General features: G+C 35.1%; 2 protein-coding genes across 4 annotated transcripts; one reads left to right on the forward strand and one right to left on the reverse strand.

Moving 5' to 3' along the window:
* Window positions 1-500: 500 nt before the first annotated feature.
* LOC142636177 (heat shock cognate protein 80-like) lies at window positions 501-3,942 on the forward strand. The gene is made up of 3 exons (XM_075810295.1): window positions 501-833; window positions 1,597-1,738; window positions 1,857-3,942. Exons 1-3 carry the CDS (start codon window positions 708-710, stop codon window positions 3,710-3,712), a joined length of 2,124 nt encoding a protein of 707 aa, XP_075666410.1. The 5' UTR covers window positions 501-707; the 3' UTR covers window positions 3,713-3,942.
* A 721-nt stretch (window positions 3,943-4,663) lies between these two features.
* On the reverse strand, window positions 4,664-15,114 carry LOC142636609 (calcineurin B-like protein 3). 3 transcript variants are annotated; one of them, XM_075810881.1, is made up of 9 exons: window positions 14,802-15,114; window positions 11,458-11,612; window positions 9,804-9,886; window positions 9,522-9,581; window positions 9,006-9,114; window positions 8,702-8,754; window positions 7,405-7,485; window positions 5,623-5,735; window positions 4,664-5,304 (listed from the first exon to the last, which is right to left on the reverse strand). In XM_075810881.1, exons 2-9 carry the CDS (start codon window positions 11,579-11,581, stop codon window positions 5,247-5,249), a joined length of 681 nt encoding a protein of 226 aa, XP_075666996.1. In that variant the 5' UTR covers window positions 11,582-11,612; window positions 14,802-15,114; the 3' UTR covers window positions 4,664-5,246. The 3 variants fall into 3 exon arrangements, with proteins under 3 accessions (XP_075666996.1, XP_075666998.1, XP_075666997.1); XM_075810883.1 differs by having other exon boundaries at window positions 5,623-5,752; window positions 14,802-15,089; XM_075810882.1 differs by lacking the exon at window positions 14,802-15,114 and adding an exon at window positions 12,595-12,625.
* Window positions 15,115-16,051: the final 937 nt, after the last annotated feature.

Genomic DNA, 16,051 nt, shown 5'->3' on the forward strand with positions numbered 1-16,051 from the left:
AGTTTTTTTTACATTACATGCATAATTACCCTAAAAGTTGTTGGGACTAAATCATTAAAGAATAATAAATATTCAATTATGAGCTACAATACCTAATTTCTCAAACTAAAAATACATTTATTAATAATTCAATGATTTGCACATACAATTTCATTGTGGTTATACTTGTGCACGACTTTTTCTTCATTTAAAAATAAATTTATAAAATTTTTAATCTCAAATGAAAAACTTTATTCTTCTAAAATAAAATGGTATAAAACCATGATTGTATTTTGAGAATTTTCTTTAAAAAAGTATTAAATGGTGCTTTAACCTTTACAAAAGGCTAATTTAATTGGGAACGATTAGAAGGATCTAGAAAAAAAAATTGTATAAAAACTTCATAATTGTTTGTTGGGAAGAAAGAAAAAAAAAAAAAAAAACTATAAAGTATTAAAAAAGGTGGTTTAACAAAAACCCAATAGGATTATAGGGATAGCAATAGAAAACCATAATTAATTAGAAATGATACATCAGAAGGATCTAGAAACCCTAAAAACAAAACAAAGAGCAAAGACTTCGGAGACTTTGAGGGCACTATATAACCGCATACACACATACATTGCCCTTTGCATCTCTTTCTTTTTCTTCATTCACTCTTTGCCTCTGCTGCTTTTTAGGTTAAAACTAGTGTTCTTCTCAGATCTACTTCGTAGAAAGAAGCAGCAATGGCGTCGGAGACTGAAACGTTCGCATTCCAAGCCGAGATAAACCAGCTTCTCAGCTTGATCATCAACACCTTCTACTCCAACAAGGAGATCTTTCTTCGTGAGCTTATCAGCAACGCTTCCGATGTACTTTCTCTCGCTCTCTTTCTCTATACCTAGTTTTTGTTTCAGGGTTTTACTTGTTTTGTGGGTTCTTTGTGTTTTAGTGTTTAAAGTTTGTTGCTTTACATAATATGACTGTGAATTACATACATGGTTTTGCTTTTGCGATTCTGGGTTTTTGGTTTTTTTTTGTTGTTTAAAGTTTGTTCCTTTACATAGTAGGACTGTGAATTACATACATGGTTTTGCTTTTGTGATTCTGGGCTTTCTTTTATTTTTGTTTGTTACTTATGTGACTATGGTGTCTCACTGTTTGCCAAGCTTTTACTTTTATTGTTTCTGCTTTGGGTTTTATATTGTTGTGCGATTCTTCAAGTGGGTCTTGTAAATCGAAGCATTATTGGTTAAAAAGGTGGATGGTAATTGATTTAGAGAGACATGTATATTGAGTGTGTGTCAGTGATGATAGTTATGGTTTAATCGTTATTATGTGCAAAAGGGAGATCCTAATATGTTTTGATTAGTAGTAAGCATGCTCTTTGATTGATTATACATGTTGCCAACCTGACTAATTTGTTGAGGATCCATGGTTGTCCCCAAAATTTTAGTACTAAGGCTTGGCTGTTATTGTTTATATTATCATTAATCACTCTTGTGTGGAATAAGGAGGTTCTAATATGTATTGGGACTAAGGCTTTGTTGTTGTTGTTGCTGTTCATATTAGTATTAATCACTCTTGTGTGGAATAAGGAGGTTCTAATATGTTTTGGGTTGACCTTTGAAATAGGCTCTGGACAAAATCCGTTTTGATAGCTTGACTGACAAGAGTAAGCTCGAGGCGCAGCCTGAGCTTTTCATTCATATTATCCCTGACAAGGCCAGCAATACTATCACCATCGTTGACAGTGGGATTGGAATGACCAAGGCTGGTGAGTGTCTCACTGTTTCCCTCTGTTATAATGTTATTTTAGAATCCTTGGGATCTTGTATAAGATGAGTTTCTCGTTTTGTGTTTTTGACTGTTGAATTTGTTTTTGTTGTTCACAGACCTGGTAAACAATCTTGGAACCATTGCAAGATCTGGAACCAAGGAGTTTATGGAACACTTGGCTGCTGGTGCGGATGTTAGCATGATTGGTCAGTTTGGAGTTGGGTTTTACTCTGCTTACTTGGTTGCTGAGAGGGTGGTTGTTACCGCAAAGCACAATGATGACGAACAGTATATCTGGGAGTCTCAGGCTGGTGGTTCTTTCACTGTAACTAGGGACACTTCTGGTGAGAACCTTGGAAGGGGTACTAAGATCACCCTTTTCCTCAAGGAAGATCAATTGGAATACCTTGAGGAGCGTCGTCTTAAGGACCTTGTCAAGAAGCATTCTGAGTTCATAAGTTACCCAATTTCCCTTTGGGTGGAGAAGACTGTAGAGAAGGAAATTTCAGATGATGAAGATGAAGAGGATAAGAAGGAGGAGGAAAAGAAGGAGGAGGAGGAAGGTAAGGTGGAAGATGTTGATGAAGAAGAAAAAGACAAGGAAGAGAAGAAAAAGAAGAAGATCAAGGAGGTGTCCCATGAGTGGTCATTGGTCAATAAGCAGAAGCCCGTCTGGATGAGGAAGCCAGAAGAGATCACTAAGGAGGAGTACTCTGCATTTTACAAGAGTCTCACCAATGACTGGGAGGAGCACCTTGCTGTGAAGCATTTCTCAGTTGAGGGTCAGCTTGAATTCAAGGCTATCCTCTTTGTTCCCAAGAGGGCACCTTTTGACCTATTTGACACAAAGAAGAAGCCCAACAACATCAAGCTCTATGTCCGCCGTGTCTTTATTATGGATAACTGTGAGGAATTGATTCCTGAATATTTGGGTTTTGTGAAGGGTATTGTGGATTCTGAGGATCTGCCTCTCAACATTTCAAGAGAGATGCTGCAGCAAAACAAGATCCTCAAGGTTATCCGGAAAAATCTTGTCAAGAAATGTATTGAGCTCTTCTTTGAGATTGCTGAGAACAAGGAGGACTACAACAAGTTCTACGAGGCATTCTCAAAGAATTTGAAGCTTGGTATTCATGAGGATTCACAGAACAAAACCAAAATTGCCGAATTGCTTCGGTATCACTCCACCAAAAGTGGAGAGGAGATGACTAGCCTGAAGGATTACGTCACAAGGATGAAGGAGGGGCAGAGTGATATCTACTACATTACTGGAGAGAGCAAAAAGGCTGTAGAGAATTCCCCATTCCTTGAGAAGCTGAAGAAAAAGGGATATGAGGTTTTGTTTATGGTTGATGCTATTGATGAGTACGCCGTGGGTCAGTTGAAGGAGTTTGAGGGGAAGAAGCTTGTCTCTGCAACCAAGGAGGGACTCAAGCTTGAGGAGAGTGAAGATGAGAAGACTAAGAAAGAAGCATTGGCTGAGAAATTTGAGGGACTTTGCAAGGTGATGAAAGATGTGCTTGGTGACAAGGTTGAGAAGGTGGTGGTATCTGATCGTGTGGTGGATTCCCCCTGCTGCTTGGTAACTGGAGAGTATGGATGGACAGCAAACATGGAGAGAATTATGAAGGCTCAAGCACTGAGGGATTCAAGTATGGCTGGTTACATGTCTAGCAAGAAGACCATGGAGATTAATCCAGAGAACCCCATCATGGAGGAACTGAGGAAGAGGGCTGAGGCAGACAAGAATGACAAGTCAGTGAAGGACTTGGTTCTATTGTTGTTTGAGACCTCTCTTCTTACATCTGGCTTCAGCTTGGATGAGCCCAATACTTTTGGCAACCGAATTCACAGAATGCTTAAATTGGGATTGAGCATTGATGAAGACACTGCTGAAGCTGACACTGAGATGCCTGCTCTAGAGGAGGCCGATGCTGACGCAGAGGGGAGCAAGATGGAGGAGGTCGACTAAATCTAATTCAATGCCTGCTACTGCTTCTTTGTTGTTGGAGTAAACACGCTGATGCTATGTTAGAGCTTTATGTTTTTTTTTTTTTTTTCCTTTTCCTTCCTTTCAATTTTAGAGTTGATTACAAGTGCAAACTATATGCCCTTACTTTATGTTTCAACTTTTAAGATGTATGCTTATATTTATTTTTCTACTCTACTTCCTCAAGTTGATTGTAATTTGCCTTTTTTTTTGATCTGTTTGTTCGTGGCAAAATTTGTTGGGTTTCTACAATATTTTTTGAATGCTGTTAGGTATTCCTGAATGATATTGGAGGACCATAGAGCCCAAAGGTTGAGGGATTGTTAATTAGTGCCTTCTTGGTCATGTTTACAAATGGGTTTGATAGCTTCTGGGGTGGTCCAAAAAACTACTCGTTGCAATAACCCAAAGAAATTAAATGTGTGTTCAATTTTTTTCCTGCCCATTGAAATTTTTATGATGGATGGTCCCGAGAGCATCGTGCCAATAGAATTCGGGTGCAAGCGTGGCCAGGTTGTTCAAAAACCTTAAACCTTAGGAAGCTCTTTAATTTTTCTTCATGATCAAACTTAGTCATGATATTTTGAAAATGCTCTCAAAAATTCTAGTTGCAAAGCTTCTAATTTTCTATCATTCATAATTGATCAAGTCAAAGTTACAAGAAGTGTTGTGACACAAAAGTTATCCATATAATTTGTGTCTTGTAAATAGCCATTCCCCCTTGGACTTTGTAGTATCACTTTGCTTTAATGAACAATAATTTTTTTTTGGGGTAATTTTTATGGCTAATTTGTGTCATCTTTGTGTGCAACAAGAAGTCTATCTTCTTAATAAAATTCCATAATTAAAAAATAAAAAGTTCTGCTGCAATTTCCAAAATTCTGCGGCTCTTTGTTTGAAAAAGGCTCATTTGCCTCACAATAATAACATAGCTTGAAAAATACATGATGAGTAACACTTTCCATTCATTGCATCATCCAAGATAATCTGCTGAAAAACATCAATGCAGAAATGGTACCATACACAGGTACACAAATCACCGAGTGGCAGTGGTTACACAAAAGGGGACAAAAAAGAAAAAGAAAAAAAGCGCCTTCCTCTTTTTACAAAAAGATAGTTATACAAACCTACAATAAGAAAAAGGAGGGAAGCCAAGGCTACAATTTCCAATCAGTTTTCTGCACTCCTGCAAGTCATGGTATACTTTACAATGTGCTAATAGCACAAACTCAATTTGATCACGAGTATGGTGAAATGCCAGAGAATTCTTTCCCCTCTGATTTTCAGTGAAGCAAACAAACACTGAGACCAACCAACAAACAAATAGCTCAAACCCATTTGGTCAAAAGCTAAAATGGTCAAACCATATGGGAAGCAACTTTTGTTCAACGAGAATGTAAAATAAATAATTAATCCTCTGTAATGATGAATCTTTGCACAGAAAAAGCTACATTGGCGGTAAGAGAAAAACAAGCTTTTCCAGCTAAAGACTATCGACTTGATGTCAGCTAGAAACTCAGGTGTCATCAACTTGTGAGTGAAAAACAAAACTTGGGAATGTGGTAGTGATATCTCTGTCCAAGAAAAAACGGATGGATGTTAGCATCAAGAGATTGAATTTAGAAATTGTTCATGATGGAGAGGCCATCATGCTCTAAACATGACATGAGCAGTGAATTACCAGAGTCTATAATAACAAATAACAAGCGTCCCATCAGTGTGAGTTCAACAAAACTAACTATTTAAAATCTAGTGAGAGGGACAAATGCCACATAGCACATTTCAATGGGAGACACCATGTATCAAATTTCAATAGGGATCTTCCATCTTTGATGACATATTAAGTGATTCTCATTTGTGAAGGGAACATAGAGCTGTAATAAATAACTCACTTGAGATATTGAAGAGTCATGTTTTTCAGAAGGGATGGATGTCGCAAAACAAGGTTTCGCCACTCTTCCTTGTCAATCTTCCCATCATGCTTAGTATCAGCTTCCTCAAATGTCTAAAATAACCAAAACACTAACATATATGTGAGAGGATTACAATTGCAATATCAGTCATATATGCATCCACACAAGATTGATTAATTCTACACATCATCCATATATGCATCCACCACAGGAATTTTACTGCTACAAAACCAATGGTCTAATGGTCTAGTATTATAGAGTTGGCATTGGCAAACCCATCTTGAGGAATTCAGATGTTGGAAACTCCATTTGTTAGTTATGCCAGTTGCAATGTTTCCATCTTGAGGGTGGATTTTGTGGTATTCAGATTCTTCAATCATGGCAAAGAGAAAATTTCAACAAAAATAATTTCTACTCCAGAATTTAAAAATGGAAATTACCATGAGAACAGATGATAATGATGTGAAATTTACTAACATAGAAAAACAATTTCAGTTCCTTCTTAGCAGTACAAGCCCTACTACCAGTAATTCAAAATTTGCTTGCCAAATCGGCACATGGTTGCTTCATAATCATATATTAAAATGGGAGAGAGAACTGATTTATGTTATAGGGTTGCCTCTGTTACATTAGAATCATTTAGCTCCCACTTTAATAACATCCCCATGGGGATTTTCAGTGTCATGCTTTATTACCAAAAAGCATGCTCTACCACAAGTAGTTTAATGCTAAATGCTTTCCTGTAAAATATTTGTTTATTATACTTCCTTGTCAAAACTCCCCAGTATAAATCCACATTAATCATGCATTTTTTAGAACAAATAAAATCTATTCAATTAAGCAACCTTTTCCTGACAACTTCAAGAAAATAGGCCTTCACAAAGGGTCTGTTTTTGGATCATATCCCTTTTTATTGTTTTAAATAATAGAAACAAGCAACATGCCATTGTTTTACTTCCATTTTTTTTCAAGGAATTGTGGCAAGTTTAATATGTTCTGTAAGATTGGTGACGCAGGACAACCAGAACAAAACTGAAACAACAATAAAATAAAGAGATATGACCTAAGAGTCAGCACCTAGGCCTTGCTTGGAGTCAGCACCAAGCGGGAAAACCACTAGGAGTCAACACCTAGGGTGGACCTGGAGTCGGTACTAGACCAAAGAACGACCAAGATCAAACAACCATTTTTTTCATTCATCAAACTATCAACTATCTCCTCAAGGAGTACAATAGATTGCTTATAAAAGATTGCTAAACCCTAGTTTTAATTGGCTAGGAAACCTTAATTGCCTTATTACAAAAATAACCTTGCTTCCAAATTAAAATACTAATAGCCTAATAAACTACTAGGACCTAAAATATAAAAAATACAATTGACTTGCAAACATAAATAATACTAAATAAAAATCTTCTTGCATCTCCTGCATCAATTCCAGGGCATAAATAGAAAGGAGCAAGAAGAAGAATTAATTGCCATGCATGAAGCAATGTGGCTCTAAAAGGAAACATTTTAGTTTTTTATTTGTTACACATGCACATAGTGGGCACTAAACCCAAGATCTCACCCTCCATCCCGTTACTATTGGAGGAGAAAGTGCCCATTCAGCTATAGCTCATTGGCAACTTGGGCAGGAAACAGATAATACTGATAGCAAAAATAAGTCAAAACACACGGACTTGATCAAAAACATATATAGCAATGATCAATATCATTAAGAACTGAAATGTGTATTGAATTAAAAAAAGAGAAAGGAAGTACCTTATCAATTATGCTTTCTATCACATCATCTGAAAGATTCATTCCAGATTCAGCAAGCGTGGCCACTACCATTTGCTTTACCTATTCATTAAGATGATCAACAATCAACTCTCTTTAGATGCATGCCCGAGTAATTTTTCTTCAAAGAGAGAGTAGAAGAAAAACTAAAGTTGTCGCAAGTGTGAGATACAAAGTTAGGCAAATGCATCATTAATAAACCCATATGAATCAGTTCCAAAATTTTGAGGTAAAAGCAATTTAGAAGATGGAAACAGCAAAAGGGTAAAGTGATTTATCATCATGATTGATCCATGCAAAAACAGAAGGTGTACTTCCACTTTCAGTGTGGTTGGGATCAGCCGGCTGCACTGGCCTAGCTGGCTAGCTCACCGGATCAAGTCCACTGCAACCAACCTCTAAACCTCCAAAGTATGACTCTACCATTGCAAAGGCGATATTAATTGCACATGAAATCTTCATTCATTGCTAGGGAGGCTTGAGAATCTTGAATCTTCCCATACAGGGCATCTGGCTGCCATATAAGTCCTAAAAGAGTTATTTCGACCTCATCTTCTACAATGTATTTAGAAGTGAAACATGAGAATCTTGACATTCGAGAGATTGTAGCTTCACATTGGAAGCTGCAAGGTCCTTTATGAAAGATTCATCACATATATTCAGCCTTACCGAGTCAGCCCTTTGCAAAGCTCACCCATTCAAAGCCCTAAAGTTCTAAGAGGCCACTATCATGATTGAGAATGAGCCAGATTATGATTTCAGACAATCAGTCCTACACACTGATGCTTCAAATATGTAAAAACTTTCTCTATTATATGCCTTGTAGAATGGAGAAAAAGAATACACGTGACTGACCATAAGTAATCTATGGAAGACCATCGCCAACCCCAAAATTTTGGGACTAGGGATTTTTTGTTGTTGTTGTTCCACATATTTCCAGGATATGCAATTTTTGTTCAGTATTCTTATTTTTTATTAAAAAAGAAAGAAGGAAAGAAAGAAAGGATTTCATATGAGCAATGAGCCAATGAGTGCCCTAATAGAAGTTTAGATAACTCCCAGAAAACTACATTTTTCTAAACACCCTAATAAATGGAAAAAAAAAAGTTATAGAAACAACTAAATTTTCCATTTTTAAAAGATAAAATGCTAGAAATCATATAGTATACACACACACACATACAATTTCTGCAGATTAAAATGCCAAGTACATAATTAGTTTTGTAAGGGTAGTTGACAAAATATGCTATATTCACTCAACAGCAACTAAGAGCAATACCTCCTGTCTCTCGATGAACCCTTGCTGTTTGAGATCATACAATTGGAATGAAACTGCAAGAAGAGAAATGTTATGGATCCCCACCACATAATCATAAGGCAATCACCAAGAGAGAAAGGGCTAACAAGAGAAAAGCTAAAACAGAAGAATTAAGATATGACACCCCCTCAAATCCCCAATAAAAAAAATTATGAAGGCATAAAACAAGAATTGTACTCAAGCTACAGCTCCCTATCTCTCCACTATATCAAGGCATTTAATTTGAAGGGATTTAACAATTTCTGAATACTTAGCTGATACTTACACTCGATCTTATCATCAATTGGTGCATTGGGGTGAAAGACAGAGAGAGCACGTGCAAACTCATCAAAATCTAGTAACCCATTGTGCTTTGTATCAAACAAGTCAAATACCTACAAAATTAGAAAAGCAGATCGTTATAAATAGCACAAATCTTCTTTTTTTGGCTGAGGCACAATTACTTTCTTATGGCTCATGAATGAACGTGTGTTCATAAAGAATTTCATGTAAATTAAGGCAAGAATGTCGTTCAAGCAGTCAAGCTTGTACCAGCCTGCCATAGGTTTACATCCCAAAATGGGTCCAAAGGTTTAAAGCCAAAATAAGGTCAATGAACCTGTGGGTAGATATTTTAACTATATAACATGTCAGCAGATCTACAAGATTCAGATAGGCATTCTAAGAAAATAATTTTGTCTTTCAAGTGAAAAAAAAAAAAAAAATTTAAATTATCTGGGACAAAAGCGGATCAAAGCTAAACCAATAAAAACTGAAGAGAGGATATATAAAAAAGGAGTACCCGATCAGCAAATAAGCTTTCCTTTTTGTTTGTCTTAAACAAGGCCAGTTGAAATTCTTCCTGAAAGATAATATTAAGAGGACAACCATTATAAACACAAGTGAGATAAATCATAAGCAATATATATCAATACTCAAGCGAGATTATTTTTCCAGTTCAATAGGAGAGTTGCCATTACATTTAAACCAAATAAAACAAAGTCACTTTCTGCTTGAAAGTGCAAGGAATATAATAAAACTCAGGTATAACTAGAATAGTGGTGTACGTTACAGCATTTGGTACCTTATTGATTAACCCGTCATCAATTACAGCACTGCTTATCTTCTTAAACAGTTCATACAGAGCTTCTATCTCACTTACACTAACTGCATATGAAGTAGGAAAATCTATAAATCTTAGCTGCTCCAAATGTTTAAACTACTTCATAAAGTGTAAAGATATAACTAACTAGCACAGATCAAATATTGGAAAATGAAGTAAGGTGGTGTTAAGAACCACTTAGTATATCAGAGAGTGATCACATCACCCATGAGGACTTAGATGTGCCCCTGGGGCTATTGTTGCAGCATGTAGAAAATTTAGAAGCAAAGTACATCCTTTCCCTAGTTTTAAGATCTGCTTTTTTTTTTTTTTTTGGATAGGTTAAAAATAAAAAAAGAGATCTTGAAACAGCTGAGCAGATTCCCATTAAAGAGGCCTCAGGTAATATCAGTTTTTTTTTTGGTGATCAATTTATAATTTGGAAAACAAAATGAGCTGTTCAAGTGTTCATAATCAATAATGTTATTAAAAGAGACAACTCTTCCATAACTTATGTTCCCAGGCAGTGGCGGAGCCAAGATAGTAATCCAGTGGGGCAAGGTTAAAAGACAAGATTAAGAGCAAATAATTCTGAAATTATTAATCAGAATTAATAATAATAACAATAATAATAATAATAATAATAATAATAATAATAATAATAATAATGTAATTTTGATACCAAAATTATTTGAATATAAAAAATAATTTTTTTTTCAGGTTTGTTAATTTTTTTAGGTTATTTTCCCTAGCTTATTAGGTACAAACTTTTTAAAATATCACTTCTTTCTAGGTAGAGTATATTAAAACTTTACTTTAAAATAAGCCAAAAACGCTACAAATTTAAGCAATCCATACATAAAAATTTCAAACATAAAATTTGATTACTTAAAAGTAAATTAAGAAAATAATTCAATGTTATATGTGCATTGATTGCTCAAAAAGGAAAGAAAAATTAAATAGAATCTAACATTTCCTTCTCTTTCAATTATTCAAAATTTTAGTTTATAACAAAAACCCTACAAAGTATGGACAAAGTTGGCTGAAAATGTTTTGACCTAAGTATTTTTTTTTTCTTTTCTTTTTATTTGAAGTTTTAAATATGGCTAATGGGAAGTAGGATGAAATTGGAGAAAAAAGGGGGGTCATGGAGTAATGTATGACTTACAAACCTTTTTCGTTTAATTTTTATATGATGGAAGAATAGAGCTCCATGTTTTATCAGTTCCATATTAACATTTATACTGTTATTGGTCAATAAGATTGCTAAGAGACTAGAGACGGGGTGTTAAAGGGAGGGGGAAGATGGGAAGGTGCTAGGTCCAATTTAGTGTATCTGATTTCAATTGGAGATCATGTGAATCGGAGTTTTGAACAGAAACCTAACAGAAACCTTTTGCATTTAATTTTTAGTTTTAAGTATTGTGGGAGGATTTCAAAGTGGTGGTGTTAATTTTTAGTTCAACATAGTCTAGTAAAATTTGGTAGCTTTGTTGATATTGTATGGAGCATATCAAAGGATTTTTTTGGCGGGGTCAGGCAATTGCCCCCTCTTGCCCTCCCTGGCTCCGCCATTGTTCCCAGGTACACTTTCTGACATCTATAATAGGAAAGTTTATCAAAGAAGGCAACATACAGACTGTCTCTCTTGCAAGAGCTTCTGGATCTTCAAGACCCTTGGGTTGCTTATATATATCAGTGTCACAACAATTTAATAAGGCAGCACACAAATGCTTTAAACCGTCTATGCACTGCACCATGATCTTTTCCAGATGTCAAAACACTCCATACCTGTATAAAAGGAAAAGCTAATTCTTGAAATATGAACTCTCCAGTTAAGAGAAACCCAACTACTAGTCATTAATTGAAGAGAACAATTTTAACCCAAATTTAAAATTATATTCTTGAAGAAACAGGACTGTGATGAGTTTGATGAAAGTGACCATAAATAGTGGAGGGTGATTAACTAAAAATCAAGCGGGTTATCAAAAAACACTTCTGGATAAAGGCAAAAAAATGACTATGATCATAAACATAAATATCATCTTTACAATCCTAATTAGAATGTCCAAATTAGCTGACATCATACAAGATGAAAATATGCAAAATCAGCACACACACAAAAACCCTGTATTTAGCAGATTTTTAAAACAATTTCCTTTTTGTTCAGTTTTCTGATATTTTTCCATTTTGCTGAGTTGGAACTAACAGTCTTGATCTCAGTCATGAATCTACATAAGCTTTATGCATTGATATCTAATTTATTATTCTTTTTCTTTATTTTCAACACTACTTTAAGTTCAATTAACCAAAAAGGATATTATTTAAAAATATTACCAAACAAGTAAACTTTTACAAATATATTTCAAACCATTTCCAAATTTTCAGTTTTTTAGTGAAGCTATGATTTTTCTAGATTCAACTAACATTTTCCACATCAGGAATCCAGAAATTAATAAGCTGATGGAATTGGCTACCCAAAAAAATTGACTTCATATGGTAACATTAACTCCAAACAGAGGGACCTTGACATAAATGCATACAAATATATTGTTAACATTCCTATGTATATATAGCACGCTCATTAATGCATTAACACAGGAGATCAATGGTCAAAAAATATATAAGAACAAAGTACACTATGAAAAACTTCAGGAAAAACCTAAGCTAATGCCTTTATGTACACCATTACCTAGAGAGACAGCAAATATGGAGCATGAAAATAAAATAAGCAGGCAATTGTAACAGGTGTCTAAAGAACATTGTAGGTGACCTGAGCCCAATTTTGCAGAATTAGATTCTAATACTGCTGCAGCAGCATCAATGATTGTTTTGAAGTCCCACCCAACATGCAACAATGAAATTCAATCACTTTTTGTCACTATAAATACTTATATACATACATATAAATAAAAGGAGAAGAAACATCAGAAACATACAATTTGTTTTCAACCCCGGATATTTGTAAAAACCCAAAACCTTACCCCCCCCCCTTCCACCTTTTCTTCTCTCTTCTCACCAAAAACTAAGCAGATGTGAATAAAAATTCCTCGTACCATTTTTGAAAACAAAATATGTGTGTATAGAGAAATTAAACATGTGACAAAGGAGTCCAATCTACTCTCTTTGTCACCATGTAGATTGAAGAAAGGAAATTTAAAGTCAGCTGATATAAGATTCCAAAATTTATGTTCCTTCTTCTCCATCCTCTCGGAAACAACATATTATAAACGCAATGTCGTATTTCACTAATAGAGAAACTGCTAAGTTCAATAATAGATTTAAAATCTTATTCCAGCATGTGAAAAAGGAATCCAATCTGCTCTTTTTGTTGCATGACATAAATTAGAAAAAGGAACAGAAACATTGGTATCTCATCCTACATATCTTTTCGTTTTCCTCCATCTCAGCAACAAAGAAAGCCTATGTGGAATACTACAAATGCATGCACAATTAATAAATCCAAGATTTTATGCATGGTGAAAGTGTTATATATATAGCAGAATCAACAACTAGTTTGACAAAGGAAAAATAACAGATTCTTTTGTTGCCATGTAAATTAACAAAAGGAAAGTAAGCATAGGGACCTTATATAACTCGTACCCTAGACTGTGCCTTTTCCTTTTACTCTGTCCTCTTGGCAACAACCAAAGCAAAATTGTGATATGAGAAACGCCCATACAACATATAAAGTTAAGCATAAGTACATAGCTGTATCAACAACTGGATTCATATTCCATTTGAAAACGATACAGAGGAAAACAATCTGCTTCTTTGTTGCCACGTAAATTAATATAGAAGAAGAAATAGTAGGATCTAACTCCATTCATATCCAGGATCACTACAACAACACAACATTCCTTTCCCACAGTCTGTCCTCTTGGCAACAAACAAAGCATAAGCAATACAAAAAACATCCACACTTTTGGCAAAATTAAACCTATATATCTTGCTTACAAAAGCATTTATATTGCATAAAAGAATAGCTACATATGCATGCATGTAATGGGCAGAAGGCTAGGCCATGTTCTTTCTACAATCATATAACACCATTGACTTGCAGCTCACTGTGATTGCCCATGACAGAGAACTTTTTGCCTTATATTCTAGATGCTTAGAAAGTTAGAATTAATTCATTCCCAAGTAATTCTTCTGTGACAACTCAAGTTTGTTAAACCAGGTGAATCTTTTGGGGATTCATTTCCATTGTTTCCCATAAATGCTTAAACAACATAACCTAGAACAGATAAATTAATAAACGGCGACCCAAAAGTATGAAAAACAGAGACTTAATCTGACAGAATTTTCCTTGAAATCAACCTATTAGATTAAATGATTAACTTCACAATTTCCTACCGCTTAAGCTTTTAAGAAAATTAGTAATTCATGGTATCAAAGCAGAAGACCTGGGTTCAAATCCTGTCTCGATCTTACCTTCCACTTAAAATATTCTCACGTGTTGGGTCCCACTTAATAAGGGTAGTTTAGGCCCATATGTGGACATGGAGTATTACATTAAATGATCAAATTCACAATTTTCTAATAGTTTAATCTTTTAAAACAATCCATAATTTATCACTAAGAGCTTAGTTAATAATAAATAATATTAGAGGCAAACAAATCAGAACCCATCAATACCATTGTCAATTACATACATTTGCAAACACATACACGGACAAAAATACATCCAGAGAATGCAATGAATAATGGCAATGCAACAAACAGAAACACCAACAGATTCCAATTCAAAGAAACCCGAACTTTCTGGTCTAGGAACTCAAATGCCACCATTGGAAACCAAAATTGAATAGGACCCATATCAGATCAAACAGAACCCACCAAAAATATTTGCGCTTTTCATAATTTACACGACAAAAAAAAAAAAAAATTTTCTTTTTTTTCAATGAATGATAACATGAATTAAGTCAAAGAGAAGGAAATACAACATAGATGGATATAAAGGGCAAAAGGGGTTCTTACCTTTTCAGAAAAACCAAGAAGAGGAATGAGGAGAGAGCCACCAACAAGATGAGAAGGAAAAGGAGGACGAATCAAGATTTTCAGACATGTCTAACGAATCATTTTTTTTTAATGTTTTTATAAATAACCAAAAATAAAAGTAAAAAAAGAAAGCAGCTTTTATACTAGTATTATGGAGGTGGGTTCTATTCTAGTTTAGTTTAAAAGAGCAGGTTCGTGTTTGTGAATTGTGATTAACAAAAGGGATACAAGAATAACAACATCAAAAATGGTATCTGTGTGCTTCTTAAAGGTGTGTAGCAGACTAGTAGCTAGCTATATTTGGAAGGCAAAGTGTGCAAAAACCAACAGTAATTTCCGAAACACACGTGGCTCTTAGTTTGGGGGGTACAAGAATCAGGTACAGTTGTGAACATTAGAGTTAGTTGGTCTTGCCGCTGTCATTCACCTTACCATAACCATAAGTCCATAAGTATACAGACACCAGGGCTCAAAAAAAAAAGTACTCAGACACCAAAGTGTTTTTTTATTCTAACTTTTTACCTAAACTTTGATGGATTAGCATGTAATATAATAAAAGTTGTAAGGGGAAGAAAATGTTAAAGCCTATAGCCCACTTAGAACAATGGCTAGATTAATTCATCTATGGCCCAAAATAAAAAATTTGTAAAGAAGGGAATAACACAATAAAAAAATGGCTCAGTCCAAGGGGTCCGGACAAGAAAGAAAAAGGCAAAATACGTTTATTAAGTGAACCAATCTATCCCCTCAAGCCTTCTCGAAGTGGTTAAAATTATTGTGTAAATAGTACTTTTCACTCCACTTTTATCACAATGTTCTTCCTTTTTTTCCCCGGTCCTTTTTTCTCCTTCCTTCTGCAATCTATCTTTCTCATATATATACTCCTCCCTTTCTCACATCTTAACTATCTATTTCTCACCTAACCAATCTCTTCCCTTAACACTTGTCTCTTCCCACAATTTGGAAAAGGTGGTGGAAAGAGTCTGTTTAACTGTGACTTGCACTATTCAAGTTACTTCCTTATCAATGAAGCTGATAAAACTGTTACCTATCATTTAATGCGACTAGGAGGCTAGATGCAAGACATTCAATGCGGAGGCCACAGACTATCTTAAACTAGAAACTTCCCCCCTTGACCTTTGGCTCCCACTTGGTAGGTCGTAGAGTGCTTTTGGATTCACCTCTACACCTCCTCAAGCAGCCATCCTCTTCGTGCCTGTGACCTTGTT

Source organism: Castanea sativa, chromosome 5 (assembly GCF_040712315.1).
Source record: "Castanea sativa cultivar Marrone di Chiusa Pesio chromosome 5, ASM4071231v1".
NCBI lineage: Eukaryota > Viridiplantae > Streptophyta > Magnoliopsida > Fagales > Fagaceae > Castanea > Castanea sativa.